This window comes from Zingiber officinale, chromosome 11A (genome assembly GCF_018446385.1).
Source record: "Zingiber officinale cultivar Zhangliang chromosome 11A, Zo_v1.1, whole genome shotgun sequence".
Taxonomy (NCBI): Eukaryota; Viridiplantae; Streptophyta; class Magnoliopsida; order Zingiberales; family Zingiberaceae; genus Zingiber; species Zingiber officinale.
Window position 1 is genome coordinate 11,790,071 of NC_056006.1, and position 18,503 is coordinate 11,808,573.

The 18,503-nt window shown below is 43.9% G+C and overlaps 1 protein-coding gene across 1 annotated transcript; it reads left to right on the forward strand.

Moving 5' to 3' along the window:
* The first annotated feature begins 276 nt into the window (after nt 1–276).
* On the forward strand, nt 277–9,464 carry LOC122031732 (probable E3 ubiquitin-protein ligase HIP1). The gene is made up of 7 exons (XM_042590831.1): nt 277–582; nt 1,097–1,852; nt 1,943–2,847; nt 7,539–7,589; nt 8,718–8,816; nt 8,897–9,040; nt 9,112–9,464. The coding sequence occupies exons 2-7, from the start codon at nt 1,150–1,152 to the stop codon at nt 9,262–9,264; spliced, it is 2,055 nt and encodes a 684-aa protein (XP_042446765.1). The 5' UTR covers nt 277–582; nt 1,097–1,149; the 3' UTR covers nt 9,265–9,464.
* Nucleotides 9,465–18,503: the final 9,039 nt, after the last annotated feature.

Consider the following 18,503-nt stretch of genomic DNA (forward strand, 5'->3'; position numbering starts at 1 on the left):
ATTAGACATAACATTCCAATTTTACTCAATGATGTACTCTTGCGTGGAAATTGAATCCTGATTACTTTAAAAAAAAATATATACATCCTACCACTTACCACTTGTCACAATGAGAAGTTAATGGGATGTTTATAGATTTTCCAAATATAAATGGATTTAGTCATAAAGTATCACAAGTGTAGACCTGAATGTGCCTTTCCCTTCATATCACACTCACCTTGCCATATACGTCACAGTGTGCATATCAAACCCCTTTTTCCTCTGTATATTTTAACTCCCAAATTAGTAATGCCTTGCAAGCTTTGCAAGGGGCAAAGAGAAAAGAAACAAAAACTAATGAAAAGGAACGCCGTCAAATTCTGCATTCTCATCCTCTCCCCCCTTGTTCCTTCCCGATCTCCACCGCATTCGTCTGTTTTCCCAATCCAATTCGGCTTCCTCTCGGCCTCCTGCAGCCTTGTCCTCCTTGTAAGCGGCGCGGGAATCGGAGACGGCTGTGAGGTGTTGCGGGCGGGAGCCGCAGAGGGAGGAGCTTCTTGCTGATCGATCTTTGAGACTTTTAGATCGGGTGGAGCTTCAAAGGTGAGCTCTTTGGGATCTTCTCATACCATCCTTTTAGGAAAAACTAGGGATCGTTGATCCGCGTTTTCGTCTTGTGGCTTCTACTGATTAGATCATACCATTTTGGGTCTTTTTTTTTTTACCTGAGAAGATGTAAGGAAGATCGCAAGGGATTGTCGATATTCTAGATGCTGTCTTTCAGATACTAGGTTTTGGTGTTCGTTCTTCTTACGATTGCTTGTAGTTCTATCATACATTTTAGGAAATTATTGCACTTCTACAACTTCTGTTCGTATCTGTTGTGTGAATTATTCTTTTAGAGGTTTCTTACTACTTGTTGATTTCATCCTTTAATTCATATTTGATATCAGAATGGTGCTGGTTGAGCTGCCATTCTAATAATGATCAATGAGGACAATGCATCTCCAGTGTTTCATCTCAGTTTGATCTACCAATGAAGTTTTCTTTCTTTTAGCTGTTCATATATGTCTATTTGTGCAGTTGCTGAGTTGTTCAATGCGATTTGTGGTTCCAGGGTATACATTGGTCCAACTTGGAAGGGTTGCAAGGGAGAACCTAATTGCCCTGATGCAGGGGGAAAGGAGCACTTTCCAACCTTTCTGCGACGTTCTTGAAATAGATCAGCCTTCTAGTTCAAGCACTTCTGTTATGGATCAACAAATGCTTTGGAATGACCTCCCTCTTTCAGTGGAGAACCAGGACTTACGTCACAACCCACTATCATCTCGTGAAACCATCCTATGCAGAGAAGTGGCTAGCCAAGAAAATTCCAGCTTGGATTTCTGGGATCAAGTTGGTCCTTGCTCTACCATGCCCTCACTAAATCAAGGCAGTCCCAGTGAAATAATACCTGAAAGTGATTGGATGCCTTCTGCTCCTGGTAGAACAGGTGAACCAAGGATAGTAGACAGTAGATGTGAAGCAATGGATACTCTTTCATTTGAAACTGATAATGCTGACCTCAACATCAATCTTGGCAACAATAGGCAACCATCTTTTCAGTTTCTTGACGTTAACGAACCCCCCACGGAGAATGTTGAAATGAGTAGTCAGTTTCTTGATATGCAGCTTCATTCAGGATCAAGTAATGAGGGTTCATCACCTTGTCAGCATATTCCCATCTCTAGTTCTTCTAGGGCTATTGATTTCTTTTCCAAGAATGATGGTGGCAAACAAAAAATAGCAGAATGCTCTTCACACAAGAGAAAGAATGTCAAACAAGATGATGCGGAATGCTCAGCAAGTGTACATTCTACCATCTTTGGTGAAGGTGAGAATAATTTGCTCCATTTTGTTTCTTCTCTTCATTTTGCTTTCAATCCCGTAAAAGGATATCTGGCTTATCTTTGTTGTTAAACAGGTTCAAATTGTGCGGGAGAAGAAATAAATGTAAGAATCAGTACGTTACGAAGAGGTGCAACTTCTGATCGCCATCATTATGTTAGTGCTTCTGGAAACAGTGAAAGCTTTCGGCAGAACAATCGAATGAAAATCAGCCATGCAAATGAAACCAATGATTTCACACCTGGCCTATGTCTCCTAGGGAACGGCATTACTAGTTATAATCCTTGGCCTGCCCAACCATCATCTGCAACAGCCCCATCTAATCAGTCATATGATTCTAGTTATTTGGGTAGTAATTTGGGGGCACGTAAGCAACATAATCTATGTACACCACCTGTCGTTTCTTTGGACTTGTATCCTTTCCCACAAAGTGGAATTTCCACTACCGAAGTAGGTAGTTCTTCGGGTTCTCCAGCAATTGCAGTTGATGGCTCTGTTGTGGAACCGGATCAGTTACATGCTCCAATCAACATCTCAGAGCAAGTGTCTGTTTCCCCAATTAGCACTATGAACATGATTCCAGACCAAACCAATTGGCATTCAGCCAGTGGCACTACAGTTTTATCTGGCAATTCGGTACCTACATCTCAGGTTGGCACCAATTTAGGAGTACATCAATCATCAGGAGCAAATTGGTTAACTCACCAAAACCGACGGCGCATATCAGAAGCTGTGCGCAGGAACTTTCTTTCTTCAGGTTCTGAATGCAGAGGTCAGACCATCAGCCTTCCTCCACATCAAAACAATTCTTCTACACCTCAAGAGGTTGGGCGTCGTCAGTCTGGAGCTGTTTCTCGTGCCCTTCAGCATCCATATTTGAGGTTAAATATGTTGCACAGGCAGAATAGTGGTGCTTTGGGGATTCCCTTGCCGGCACGTACTCCTGCAGCTGCAAGAGAAAGGAGAAACAGGATGTCAGAGGTATGCAATGTAACTGTCATCTTTAACAAGTTGACACATTGCTTTGTTATCTTAATTGTTCCATGAATATCTTCTGCTTGAAAAATATTACCATCAATTTGGCGTGTAGCATTCTCAGCATGATAATCTTCAACTCATTTTGATCTATAATCTACAAGAACAATTTTTGGTTGCATTTATATTGATACCAGAAAAAGGATCGTTTCTGAGAAATTGAAATTAAACCTGAGACAATGCTCAGAATTTATTTCACCTTCAGAAAATTACAGCTCGCAACCGAAGAAAGATCACAAAAGAGGAAATAAACACCTTGGTGTTGCTCAAGTGTGTTTAAACCTCAACACTCGAGGTCCTTTAATAGCCTCGACAAAGTTGTGATGATAAGAAGCGGGTACCCTTATTTGGCCCCATCACCCTTCCTATTCAGCACCTTTGTCGGCCATTATGGACTTTACAACGCATACTGACTAAGCATTTCTTCTTTATGTCCTATTGCTGAGTCATAAAGTATTCTTTACAGCTATTGAAAGGACGGCTCCCCGGGGCTCAATCCCTTCTTTTTACACGTGTTTGGATTTTGGGCTTACCACTTGCTTCCGGGTTATGGTGGAGTTTCCTGTATGACGCGATAGATGTCTCATAAGGCATTGAATGCCCTCCAGAGATCTTTTCTTGTTTCGTGAATTATTGGGAGTTTCTCGGTCCAATAATTGTCTCTTGTTCCTCCCAGATGCCTCCTGTGGTTAAAATCATACTCCTTCATTTGCTGAATGAGTTCCAACTCACTAATAGCTAAGGATGCATTTCTAATAGCTTGATCTTCAATATCTTTCATCCTTCGTCGCTTCTGATGTTCTTCAGGAAGGAGTATATTTTTGGCAGTCTCATGTATTAGGTCTTCGTATTCTGTTAGTAACGGAAATTGAGCGGATCCTCCTACTCCTTCTTCTGTTAGTACTGCCAGTGTCTCTGAATCTTCTACCAGCCTAGTAGATTGTCAGCGAAAACATTTAATTTACCATCAATATGCTCAAAATTTACCTTTACTCCAGTGTCGGTAATAAAGTCTGTAAAAGCAATCCATCTAACTCTGGAAGACTTGTTTCTGACAGACTTATTATGAAAATTGATGATAGCTTGGCAATCTGTCCTCAATATAATTTCCTCTTTTTACAGGAAGTGAATTTTTAAGGCACTCATAGTTTCCATTGCGGCAAAAATTTCTGCATCAATTACAGATTTGACTATTGGAAACTTACCATGAGCGTAAGCACATACTTTTTCCATTACTCGTGGATCATTCTTTTTGGGCTTCCATTTGCAAACACCTCCCCACCCCGTCATTGACCCATCTGTTTCAAGAATAATATAGGCCTTCTCAGGAGGGATTTCGAGGTCAGGTAGTTTTTGTACCTGGGTTTTGATCTGTTTTACAAGAGCCCAATCTGATTCCTTCATCCTTTTATCTCCATGAGGTGATGTCTTTTCGTATAGCGGCCTGAGCTTAGAGCTAAGGTTTGGTATATAAGTCCTAGCGTAATGTAAGACGCCCAACTAGGACCTCAACCCTTTTTCCATTAATTGATCATTCTTGACTTCAGTAATCTTCTTTATAATGTGTGGTTGAAGTCGTATCTTTCCTTCACCAATTTCTGCTCCCAAAAACTCAATTCTAAGTACTGCGATTTTACATTTTGTGGGAGATAAGACCAATCCTTGTTGCTCGTATATTTTTAGCATGATCTCCAAATGCTTGATGTGCTCTTTCTCCGTTTCTGAAAATACTAAGATGTCATCAATATAAACTGCTATAAAATCTTCCGTACCTTTAAAGCAAGAATCCATCTTTCTCTGAAAAATTGCTGGAGCATTCTTCAAGCCAAATGACATTACTAGCCATTCATATAATCCAGATGGACAAATGAAGGCCGTCCATTCGATTGATACTGGATCCATGTCTATTTGGTGGAATCCTGACTTTAAGTCAAACTTTGAGTAAATCTTGGAGTTCCCTACCTTCTTTAAGATCGTATTGATTCTAGGCAAGCTATATTGATCCTTGTATGTGTTGTCATTCAAGGTCCAGAAGTTGAATACCATCCTTTCCTTGCCCTTTATTTCTTTTCCTGAAACTGGATCTATACTTGTGCCGGATTGCACTATTATGGCCATGGTCCTATGTCTTGATTTACTGGGCCTAATCACCTTCAACTTTAGTAAAGCCTCAACATGTCTATTAAAGGCTTGCTTCATAGCCGGAGTTATGTGTGACAAGGATTTATCCTGAATAGTAATATCCGGGTTGATGATATCAATCTTGCAAGTGATTTGATTCTTGGCCCAATGCTGGAGGGGGTTTTCCCCAATATAGCCTTGCTCCTGCCTAGTTATATCTTCTGAAGTCACGTCACTGTTAACAAATCAACTTAGACTGCTATATGTTGTCATGGCTGTGACAGCAAAAGTTGTCTGATAGTATAGTGAGAATTTTATTCTTGACTAGTTGATATTATATATCTGTATCCAGTTTCTAAGGTTGTTGGTTTTTGAAACAGATACTGTCATATTTCACTTATTAACTCGATGATTCTCAAAAGCTTAGATTAACATGTATTGTTGAAAATTTTCATCGCTTCTTCAAGTCCTCTGAACTAAAAGTGCTTGAGTACAATTGACGACATTTGTACATATTCAGAAGTCAACTTAGAAGGTAGTTGGTTTTTTAGTATTTTCCATAAAGAAAATGTTCGTCAACTCTTTTCTGTAAGCTTTTGAACCTGACAATTTTGCATTCATCCTAGTCACAAAATCATGTTCATAACTTTGATGGTGCATTTTACTTAGACATGCATTTGAGCTCACTTAACTTCTTTGGAAGATCTTTTTTCCTAGTATCTACCTTAAAGGTCTGATTTGCTGATTATTGATCTAGTTTTCGGGGCTTTGAGTTAGTTAAACAGCCTCTTTTGCATGGTCTAGGTTGCAATTTGTGTTGTTCTAGAATTTATCTTGGTCTTGATCTTGTAAGTTTTTTTTTTAAGTTGTTCAAAGCCTTAAGACAACACTTAAAAATGTTCCATGAAACAAGATACTGGAAGCATGGATTAAAGTGATGGTCAGCACAAATGGAATTTATTGTTTTACCTGCTAACCAGTATATGAGACGGCTTCGATATTGGCAATGAAGCTTCGCGAGCCAATCATATCCTGACTTCATGACTCCACATGAGAATTGCTGAACGATGGTGGCCTGCATGACGAAAAGAGAGAGGCAAAGGGAGAGAGAGACTAGGAAAGTGAGGGAGAGAAGGGTTGATGTAGGAGAAGGAGAAAGTTAACATGTCCAAACTAAAAACTATAATAAGATCTAAAAATATTTGAAATAAGATTTTATCAACATGAATTTAATCACTAACTAAACTATATATAAAAAAAATGGATTCTCTATGAGATTATTTTTATCAAATTTTTAGATATGTAGCTGTGTTACAATTTGTAGTGACTATAAAGCTCAAAATAAAAAAAATAAAATTGTGATGAACGTAGTTTTTGCTACAAAGGAGATTAGTTGACTTAGAACTAATCAAAAACATTATTAATTAGTATCCTTAACAATTATGGCTTTAGGGCCTTCAAATTTAGAACTGCTTCAATATTATAGAATCTGAAAGCAAAGCATACCCCAATTATAGATGATTAGGGAAGGTGTTATCATTTCTTATTTTAGTAGGTTATAAGTGTAAATCATTAAGAAACGAAAGAAGTACACAATTTTTAATTCTAAAGATTGAGACTATCAAATTAATCAACAAATATAAATAGAAAAACAATCATCTATTAGCAACCTAATTAATTATTAAGTAACTAATTAATTACAATAAAATAGTTAATTAAAATTTTCAACTTATACTAGGTAAAATTAATTATGTTATTATCAATAATTCAATTAAATAAGTATCGAAATAGTACAAACATAATGCGATATGGTGTTAAAACCGTATTATTTCAGTTAGAGACCTATTGCTGAGTATAGTTAGATTTTAATCTTTGATTGGGAGACCTTTCCTTATAATGACCCAAAGTATGTTAATTCTAATTATCAAATGTTTGCCTTCACAGAACTTACAACCAAGAAAAATTTTCTTATTTCCTCAAGGATGCTACTGTTGACAACATAAAAAGGCTTAGGAATGACACTACTGATTTTCTTCACATGGAATGCAAAACATTGCTAGTAGCAAAAGAAAACATTTTCTGCCTTTTCCTCTTGTTCTCATGCTACAAATCCATAAGTGCAGATTACAAGTCCTCTTAAAATAAGAATCTTTTCAACATTTGATATCCCACTGTCTAACCGGATTCTCTTTCTTTTATACGGCAGATACAATATTATACGTTCATCAATCAAGTTATACTACTTTAAAACTTTAAAGCATCTTAAGCATGTTACGAATCATTATTGTATGCAAAGTGGAAATCCAGTAAATTATTATCTGGTTATTTCTAGGAAGAAGGTTGGTTTCATAATCATGCTTGTAATTAGTCTCTTTTCAGTGGTTCTTGGCATGAAATGGTTTCTTGTCATCTCTAGTTATTCTACTTCCTCACCATTTTTTTTGTTATTTGGAACAAAAGCATTTTATACATTTTATCATGGTTAGTGTTGAATGGGATTATTATCACTATAACAGATTCGGAATGTTTTTGACCTCATCCGTCGGGGCGATAATCTACTCCTTCAGGTTAGTTCTAATTTTCCAGCACTTTACATTGGACTAACATTTATCCCATCGTTAACCCCTTCAGTAGTACTTTATATTCTTTTGTCTTTTTAGTTTGGCTGTTGTTTGATTGACCGGATTCTTTGATAAAGTAATTGCATCTTAGGAATGATCACTCTCCATCTTTTCATTTTGTAATGCTAGAAGAAAGGACACTAGATATTACCCTAATTTGAGCCATACAATATCTCTATTGCAAATATCTACTATTTAAATAGTTTCGACTTTTTTTATTATAGTTTCAACTATCTAGAGTTTGCTACGTGATCTTTATGAGAACTGATAAAGTTGTTAGTGCTTTATAAATTTATATATATTTGGAACAAGGAAAGAAACTAAGAAGACAATTTGTTGAGCGCATGTCGGCAGGTTACAGATTTTGATTCAATTCTTCTTTACCAGTTTCAGCTGGTCTTTGAGATTGCCCATTAATGCTTGGTAGTATGCCCACATGACTCTGAGGTCCGACCATCTGAATCCAAGGAAAGGCACAGGACAGTTGCAAATTTGCATTAGCGTGTGGATTGTGAGTTCAGGCATATGTTAAAGAGGAATGTGAATAGATATGACATTTGGGAATAGATAATAAGAGGAAAAGGACAAGATAGATAATTCTTGAAGTCAAGGCATTTTTTTAAGAGTCTAAAGTCTAACCCTCGGAAGTGATAAACAATCTTTCCATAATAATTCCGAACAGTTCGCATAATTAGTAGGAATTGGAACAACCATGCTTCAGAGCAGTATATAACTTCCCTTATTGATGTAGAAAGGGTGCATGATGAATAGGAACTATGTTACTCGACTCCTGTATGAATATCCCACGTGGGCATCGATCTAGGTGTTAGACAACTATTTTTCAGAATTCTATACATGATCAAAAGGAGTATGGGGCGTCGGCTTAGAGTGTAGGTGCCCAAGAGATAATTGACAACACCAACTTGGACAGAATCGGAAATTTGAGTAGCTGCAGTGATTTCTATTATTTGCATTATTTTCGAGATTGTCGGTCACTGTTTTCTGGTTTTGTAAACATAAGTCGAAGTATCATGACGATGAGATTGGATCTGTATTGTTTATGTCTTCGGGCAGGATGTCTTGCTACTTGAGCAGTCGGCATTTGTTGGAGGCGCCAATCTTCTGGACAGGTACCGAGATATGCGGTTGGATGTGGACAATATGTCTTATGAGGTAATACTCTTTTCTTTTGCTTTCACTTTTGCTTTGAGACAGACGGGTGAAACTTCAACTTATAGTACTCTGCGCCTTAGGAACTGTTGCAACTGGGAGAACGTATCGGTAGTGTCAACACTGGATTGAGCGAGGAAAAGATACTTGAATGTCTACAACAACATAAGCATGTAGCTCTTGCAGCAGAAGCTTCGGAGGAAGTTGAGCCATGTTGCATTTGTCGAGTGAGTACATCTCTAACTTCAAGGTTTTCTTTAGAAGGCCGGAAACTGAGGTACTATGTGTCGTGTGGCAGGAAGAATATGTGGAAGGCGAGGAATTGGGTCGATTGGACTGTAGCCATGATTTCCATTCATCGTGCATCAAGAAATGGTTGGTTATAAAAAATTTGTGCCCCATCTGTAAAACAACTGCTCTGAGTACGCGAAAGGAGGACGAGATTCACTGAGCCTCGTAAAGTAAGATGGTTGGCTTTAGCAATTTGACCTTCTCTAATAAATCATTACAACGATGGAAAACATTTCCTGTATCCTTGAATCATTTCGGTTCCGTTTATCTTTGTTGTTAGTTTGCATTCTCGTCTACAATTGTAGAAGATATGGTATCGGTTGTCATTCTGTGGTTGAAATGCAGTGTCCTTGTTTTGTAGTAATGCTCCTTGTTCTCCAACTTCAAACCAGACTGGTGAAACGAAAGATAATTCAAAATAAAGGAAGAAAACTGGAGCTAAATCATTTTTAGGGTTTTATTGGCCCCCATGGCAAGACCACTCATGCTCAAATTTGCAAGAAAGTATGAAGATAGAAACAATGTGGGAGAATCTATCTATTGTTGAGGGTGAGGATCCGTATTGACTAGATTTTTGAGGTGATTTAGTGGGAGTAAATTTGGCTAAAGATATTTTCTGAATTTATTCAATTAGAAATAAAAAAAAATAGGGTAAGACTGTGTACAATGGATCTTTCCTTGGAACCTCGTATGGTGAGAAATTCGTACATCGGGTTGTTCTTGTTTTAAAATAAAAAAAATGTTCTTGTTTTAAAATAAAAAAAAATAAAATTTAGTATGGATAAATTCAAGAGAACACAACAACAAGAAGAAAAATTTGCGGGACGAGAAGAAAAAAGAAAAAGAAAGAAGGGAAAGAGAAAAAAAAATCTCAAGTTGGCAAAGGCTACTGCGTTCCCCTTAGTGTCAATCTGTCTCAGGATCAATATAGAGACGTATGAGGGAGATATTTACCTTGATTATATTGAGATTTGAATCCTAGACCTTAAGTTGGCAACATCTCATACACTAGTCACTAGATCGTCCCGAGAGGACAGAAAAAAATCTCTCAAGAAGAGAGCCAAGGAAGATGGAAGGGAAGAAAAATAGAAGGAAGAAAGGAAGGATGAAAAAAATTAATGAAGTTGTCGGCGGTCACATGAGCGGTCGTGTAGGGTTGTATGTGGCTCACGATCGTCTTGCGTGGTGTGAGGGCCGCTCGTTGCTCACGACTAGCACAAGGTGGCTGTGCTTACAGTAAGTGCAAAGTGGTTATGAGTAGGGGTGCAAACAAATCAAATATATTTGCAAGATTTTCGAGTCAGCTTGAAAAATATTTATTTCATATTCAAAATTATTGAATTTGAGTCGAACTCGAATATGTTTGATATTTTTTTTTTAATCGAATTCGAATACAATATTTTATTTGATTGTTTAACGAGCGATTCATGAGCCGAATTCAAATTGAACTCTGATTATTTTTACACAAATTTAATTTAAATATTTTTAAAAAATGTCCTAATAATTTGAATTGAACTCAAATTTAAGTCATTTCGGACTATAGTTCAATTCTACTCGAATCAAGATTCGAACCGAACTCGAGTTCAATTTTTATTTTGAAATGAGCTCGAGTCAAAATTATTTACATTTTTGAGTTTCGAATCAAATTCAAATATCATATATATTTTTTGAGCTCGAATTTAAATATCAATATTTTCATATTATTCAGTTCGATTTAATTTATTTGCACTGCTAGTGATCAAGGTCGCCCACTACTCATGACTAGCATAAGGTGGTGGTGTAGGACCACCTACGGTGAGTGTGAGACGATCGTGCAAGGCCACTTGTAGTCGGGCGAGGCAGTCATGCATGACTGGGTGACCATGCAAGCAGTAGCGGATCCAGGAATTCAAATATGGAGGGGCGATCACGAAAAACAAGGGGCGGTATCCTCCATCTCCACTGATAGACCCCCATAATACTAGGGGTTCCATCGCCGGCAAGGGGGCGACCGTCGATGTCGTCCCCCTACTAGATCCGCCCCTGCATGCATGGTTGATAGCACGGGATAAGACAGGGGCAATTGGCTGCACATTACTGTCCCTGGACTAACTGTGTAGGTCGTCTACGGCTCGCGTGGTTGAGGGGCAGAGATGAGAGATGTGACGAGGAAGAATAGTCATTTGGTCCTGATTTAGGATGATACAAACAGGGTAAAATATTTTTAACCCCCTTGTGCTTTCTATCTAGTAGCATTTTGCCTTCTGTGTTTAAAATATAACATTTAACCCTCATTTGACCAAAAGTCAGATGTGAGAAATCTTATAAAAGATAATTATGTCCTTGTTTTTTTTTTTATCATTTTTTAATAATAATAAAAGCGTAAAGGTACATTGAATTGACTATTATATCTCTTGATCCGGTGGTAAGGACTGGGGACCCTCGTTGACGGGAGGTCAATGACACGTGGAGGTCAATGGTAAGAGGGTCAACCCCAAGGTCGTGCCGAGTGGACATAGGTTGTACCGAGCGGAGTAGCAGGCCGACCGAGCATCCGGCCGACCGGACATCCGGCCAAGGGTCTCCCGGACCGAACGAAAGACAGCCCGACTAGGTGTCGGGTTTCTGATGCTCAAGGAGAAAGAGCCTATGGGCCGAGTGGACAGGCCGCTCGGCCGAGCCACAGGACAATAAGGCACAATTCCAGCCGAGCACATGAGCAGGGCTTCCCCGCCCAGGTCGAGGTATGCGCGTTCCCGGAGGCCATGAGCGTCGAGCGACTGGTCTGCTCGGCCCGGGAACCAGTAAGAGCGCTAGGAGACAAAAAGGACAACTAGTAACTTCGTCCTCGAGACACCTCCCGCCGACAAACAGCATGGTCGGCGCCCGGAGCGGACAGAGTATCGTACGGTGGAAGCTTCCACCGTCACATCCGGGATATGCTCGGACGATTGCGGAATAGCGTCAGACATGCTTTTCTGACACAATCCTACTGAGGTATGTTTGGGGAAGCGTGCACGCATCGAGAAGCGTGCTCGTGCCTCCCCGGAGTCCTATATAAGGACCCCCAGACTTCGACGGAGATATGCAATTTGGATCATTGTAGCCACAGTAGCGTTACTTTGCTCTTCTTCTTCGCTGCCTGACTTAAGCGTTGGAGGGTCGTCGCCGGAAAACCCCTCCCGGCTTGGATTCTTTACAGGTCCGCCGGAGGTCCACATCACCAATCGAAGACAGCGGAGAGCACCACGTCCCCAGCGTCTATTGACTCAGCGCTCGGACAAGATCAAATTGGCGTCGTCTGTGAGAACGCACCTGAATCCGAGCAGAGACGATGGAAGAAGCTGGACGTCAACTCAAGGTGATGCTCTCCCCCGAAGAATTAGACGCGCTCATCAAAGCACAGACGGCCAAGATAGTCGAGCAACAGCAAAAGGCTCAAGTCGATCGGTTAGCGCAACAGACAACGTCAGCATCAGGCAGTCGGGCAGCACCAGACGACCGGCCGGAGCAGCTCTCAATATGGGGTCAGAACAAAGGTCCGACCGACACTCAGGTGGAAGCTCCGTCCGCCCCGATACCGTTCCATCGGGCTTTATTCCAAACACCGTCAGAAGTCGCTCAGGCCAACCTCGACCGAGGATCTTCGTCAGACGAAGCCCCCGCGCGGGACAATAGAAAAGGCAAGGTGCCACGGACAGACTTGTCCCCTGAGCGGATCAATAGACAGTTCTCCGAGGCCATCCTGCGCGACCCACTACCAAGGCATTACGCGCCCCCGGCGATCGGCGAATACAATGGGACCACTGACCCGGACGATCATCTGGGTAAGTTCGACAACACCTCCACTTTACATCAATATACAGATGGGGTGAAGTGCCGAGTGTTCCTCACCACCCTTTCTGGGTCGGCCCAACGGTGGTTCCGGAGGCTGTCTGACGGATGAATAACAAGCGTCAAAGAGTTCCGCACGACCTTTCTCCACCACTTCGCAAGCAGCAGACGCTATCAGAAAACCAGCGTCAGTCTATTCGCCATCGAGCAAGGATCGAGGGAGTCGCTCCGAGCTTACATCCAACGCTTCAACCAGGTGGCCATGGGCATCCCGACGGTCACCTCGGAAACTATGATGAACGCGTTCACGCAGGGGCTTGTGGACGGTGAGTTCTTCCGATCACTTATCCGAAAGCCGCCTCGCAGTTACGACCACATGCTGAACAAAGCCAACGAGTACATCAATGTGGAGGAAGCTCAGATGGCAAGGAAAAAAGAAATACCATCCGAGACGCCATCCTCAGCCGAGCGGAAGCCACTCACTACTCACCAGCCACCGAGAGGACCACAGGCAGAAGCAGCCCGTCCTCATCAGCACACAAGGTCGCACGTCGTCCAACAAGTGGCAGCCGATCGGCCCAAGCCCAAGGGGAAGGTATGGACTCCCATGTTTTGCTCGCTCCATCAGTCAGCAACTCACAACACCCGCGACTATCGGAGCCTCCCCCCAATCGCTCATCCTACGCCGAGGTGCTATCGCTGTCGATCACCTTCGCCGAATCGACGACATCAACACCAAAGTCTGCCCGGGGTACAGAAAGGAGATCTCCCGAGTGGCAACATAACCAGCCGCACAGGGCCATTCCTCGGGCATCACATGAAAGACCCCGACAATCCGCTCGGGAGGAGGAGAATAGGGGCAATGCGTCGAGGGGTGAAATCAACATCATCGCTGGAGGGTCGACCGGAGGCGACTCCAACAGGCCACGAAAAGCGCATGCAAGGCAGCTCACGATCCATGCAGTTGGCTGCAGTCAGGAGCGGGCGAACGGGCTCGAGATCAGCTTTGGGCCTATGGACCTCGAGGGAGTCGAAGTCCCGCATGATGACACCCTCATCATCCGAGCGGAAATAACTAACTATACTATTCACCGCATCTTTATTGATACAAGCAGTTCGGTCAACATAATCTTCCGGAAGGCCTTCGACCAATTTCAAATCGACCGAGCCGAGTTGCTGCCGATGACAACCCCCCTTTACGGGTTCACCGGTAATGAAGTTTTGCCGGTCGGACAGGTACGGTTGGCTATCTCGTTGGGAGAGGAGCCACTCAGAAGAACGCGGACTGCCAACTTCATCGTGGTCGACGCTCCCTCCGCGTACAATGTTATCCTGGGGTGACCGACTCTCAACGACTTCCGAGCGGTCGTCTCCACATTCTGCCAGAAGATCAAGTTCCCGGTGGAAGACCAAGTTGGGGAGGTGCGGGGAGATCAGCTTGCCGCTCGACGATGCTATGTAGAGATAGTCCGAGCCAAGGCTAAATCCTCTCAGAAAATGCCACGAGTCGAGGTAAACGCTATAACCGAAAAGCCACCTTCTCTAGTTTATGAAGAAAAGGAGGAGGTACAGATCCATCCTGCCCAACCAGAGGCCACGACTTTCATAGCATCCGACCTGCAAGCAAGCCAGAAAGAGAAGCTGGTCAGATGCCTCCAGAAAAATTACGACATTTTCTCTTGGTTAACCCACGAGTTGCTAGGAGTCTCGCCGAACATAGCGCAACACAAGCTTCACGTCCGACCGGATGCTCAGCTGGTAAAGCAAAAGAAGAGGGACTTCAGTGCTGAACAGAATAGCATCATCCGAGCGGAGGTGGAGAAGCTCTTGGAGGCCGACCATATCAGGGAGGTACAGTTCCCGAGCTGGCTCGCAAACGTGGTGCTGGTCTCCAAACCAGGCAACAAATGGAAAGTTTACATTGACTTCCGAGATCTTAACAAGGCCTGCCCGAAGGACTTCTACCCTCTGCCCCGGATCGACCAACTAGTAGACTCCACTACCGGGTGCGAGCTGATATGTATGTTGGATGTTTATCAGGGCTACCATCAAGTGCCGCTCGCCCGAGGAGACCAAGAGAAGGTTAGTTTCATCACTGCAGACGGCATTTACTATTACAACGTAATGTCGTTCGGGCTGAAGAATGCAGGAGCTACCTACCAGTGGCTGATGGACAAGGTATTCCGGGAGCAAATCGGGTGTAACTTGGAAGTATACGTAGATGATATACTTATCAAATCCTTCCGAGCGGCGGACCTTTATACGGATTTGGAAGAAACTTTCCAGACACTGAGGAGATACGGGGTCAAGCTGAACCCCCAGAAGTGCTTGTTCTGAGCAAAAGGCGGGCGCTTCTTGGGCTATATTGTGACCGAGCGGGGCATAGAGGTGAATCCCAACAAGGTGAAAGCATTGCAAGATATGTCGCCTCCCAGAAATCTTCGAGAAGTACAACGCCTCACCGGTCGGATAACGGCGCTATCACGATTCATCTCCCGAACGGCCGACCGAAGCCTCCCTTTTTTCAAGATTCTGCGCAAAGCTACCAAATTTCAATGGGACGAGGAATGTGATCGAGCGTTCGAGGAGTTGAAGACTTATCTCAATTCTTTGCCCGTGCTGGCTAAACCGGTTGTAAGAGAGTCGCTCCGTATTTATTTGTCTTCGACTGAGCATGCTGTGGGTTCGACATTAGTGAGACCGAACATCGAAGAGCAGCTCGTGTACTTCTTAAACCACATTTTAAAGGATGTTGAATCTCACTACACTGGTATCGAGAAATTGGCTTTTGCCTTGATCCTCGCAGCGCGGAGATTGCGCCCTTATTTCTTGGTGCACACAATCATCGTGATGACAAACAGCCCGTTGGGAATGGTGCTCCTGAATCCAGAAGCGTTCGGGTGGCTCATCAAGTGGACAACAGAGTTGAGTGAATTCGACATTCAATATCAACCCCGCTCGATGATTAAGGCACAGTCCTTGGAAGATTTTGTGACCGAGGTGCAAAATCCTGAGCCCGAAGCTATGTGGAAAGTATTTGTGGACGGGTTGTCTGCTCGGCTCGGAAGCGGAATTGGTATCCTGTTACTTTCCCCCCAAGAAGAGCGGATGCACCTGTCCGTCCGGCTGGACTATCGAGCAACCAATAATGAAGCGGAGTATGAGGCCCTCATAGCCGACCTGCAGGCCGCGCGGCACGTGGGAGCCAGCCGGGTGACGCTATTTTCAGACTCCCAGTTGGCTGCTCAGCAACTCTCAGGGTCGTTCGAGATGAACAATGCGAGGCTCAGGCTCTACGCGGAAGCCTTTGAAAAGATCAAGATCAACATCATTGGAGTTGTCATACAAAAGATCCCCCGAGCCGAGAACCAGTCTGCGGACGAACTAGCCAAGCTCGCCAGTTCGATATCGCCGGTCGTCATCCAGCAACCAATCAAGCAAGTGTCCCTGCTGGCGCACATTGACCGGATGGAAGGCCTCACATTCCCGAGCGACTGGAGGACATCCATAATAGAATTTTTGCGATCGGAGGCCACGTCGTCCAATCGGGAGGAAGCCAGCTATTAAGGAGGAGAGTCGGCCGGTCCACGCTCATCGGGGATCAACTTTACAAGAAGGTGTTCTCCCGGCCGCTGCTAAAGTGCGTCAGCTCGGAGGACGCAGAGTACATTCTTCAAGAGGTATACCAAGGATCTTGTGGAGGTCTTTGGCTAGAAAGATCCTGCTGGCTGGATACTTCTGGCCAACTCTACAGGAAGACGCCGCTCGGACCGTCACTACCTGCCTTTCCTGTCAGAATTTTCACAATTTCTCTCATAGACCAACGGAGGATATGAAGGCGTCTGCTGTGTCCTGCCCGTTCGACCAATGGGGTATGGATATAGTGGGACCATTTCCCATGGCGACCGGGCAACGGAAGTTTTTATTAGTAGTGGTCGACTATTTCTCCAAGTGGGTCGAAGCTGAACCACTGGCCAAAATAATCGAGCAGATGGTCAAAAAGTTCATCTGGCAACATATAATCTGTCGATTCGACATCCCTCGTCGGCTCATTTCGGATAATGGGCGGCAATTCGTTGGTCAGGAGCTCGGAGAATGGTGCAAAGGATACGACATCGAACAACACTTCACTTCCGTGGCGTATCCTCAGAGCAACGGTCAAGCCGAAGTAGCCAATCGGGAGATCCTGCGAATATATACTTCGGGTTCGGCTCGATCACATGGGAGGAAGCTGGGTGGACGAGCTGCCCGGCGTACTATGGGACATCCGCACAACCCCAAAGGAGGGAACAGGCGTAACACCGTTCCACTTGGTGTACGGAGGCGAGGCGATCGTCCCAGTTGAGGTCGGAGTGGAGTCCGATCGGATCCAAAGCTACGATGAGGACAATGCCAAGCGGAGGCAGCTGGAGTTAGACCTGGTGGACGAAGCAAGAGCTAAAGCAGTCGTCCGGCTGATAGCGTACAGGCAGAGAATGAAGCAGAATTACAACAAGCGTGTAATTCCCAGAGCATTCCAGGTCGGTGATCTTGTGTGGAAGAAGGTGAAGTCGATCGGTGATGTGAGCAAGTTGGCACCTCCCTGGGCGGGGCCCTTCAGAGTCGTCGAGAAGCTCCGATCGGGTGCATATTACCTGGAAGATGAGGACGGTCGGCGGCTAGATCGACCATGGAGCGCAAACCACCACCAGTCGTACCGTGCAGGATAAAAGGTGCACCAGTGTAATTCATTTCATTTATGTTTCGTTCGTCTGTATCCTTTCGCTGCAGGATTGAAGATAAGAAAATTTGCGAAGAGTCTGAGCGTCATTCGCTAAACGGAAAACTACATGAAGACCGTCGAACGACGACGTTAAACTCTAGAGTCGAACCGGTGACTATAAAAACCCCGGCTTGAAGACCGTCAAGCGGCGACGTTAAACTCTAGAGTCGAACCGGCGACTATAAACCCCCCGGTCGAAAGACCGTCGAGCGACGACGTTAAACTCTAGAGTCGAATCGGCGACTATAAACCCCTCGGCTCAAAGACCGTCGAGCAGCGACGTTAAACTCTAGAGTCGGACCGGCGACTATAAAAATCCCGGCTTGAAGACCGTCAAGCGGCGACGTTAAACTCTAGAGTTGAACCGGCGACTATAAACCCCCCGGCTCGAAGACCGTCGAGCGACAACATTAAACTCTAGAGTCGAACCAGCGACTATAAAAACCCCGACTTGAAGACCGTCGAGCGGTAACGTTAAACTCTAGAGTCGAACCGGCGACTATAAACCCCCCGGCTCGAAGACCGTCGAGCGACGACGTTAAACTCTAGAGTTGGACCGACGACTATAAACCCCCCAGCTCGAAGACCATCGAGCGGCGACGTTAAACTCTAAAGTCGAACCGGCGACTATAAACCCCCCGGCTCGAAGACCGTCGAGCGACGACGTTAAACTCTAGAGTCGGACCGGCGATTATAAAAACCCCGGCTTGAAGACTGTCGAGCAGCGACGTTAAACTCTAGAGTCGAACCGGCAACTATAAACCCCCCGGTCGGAAGACCGTCGAGCAGCGACGTTAAACTCTAGAGTCGAACCGGCAACTATA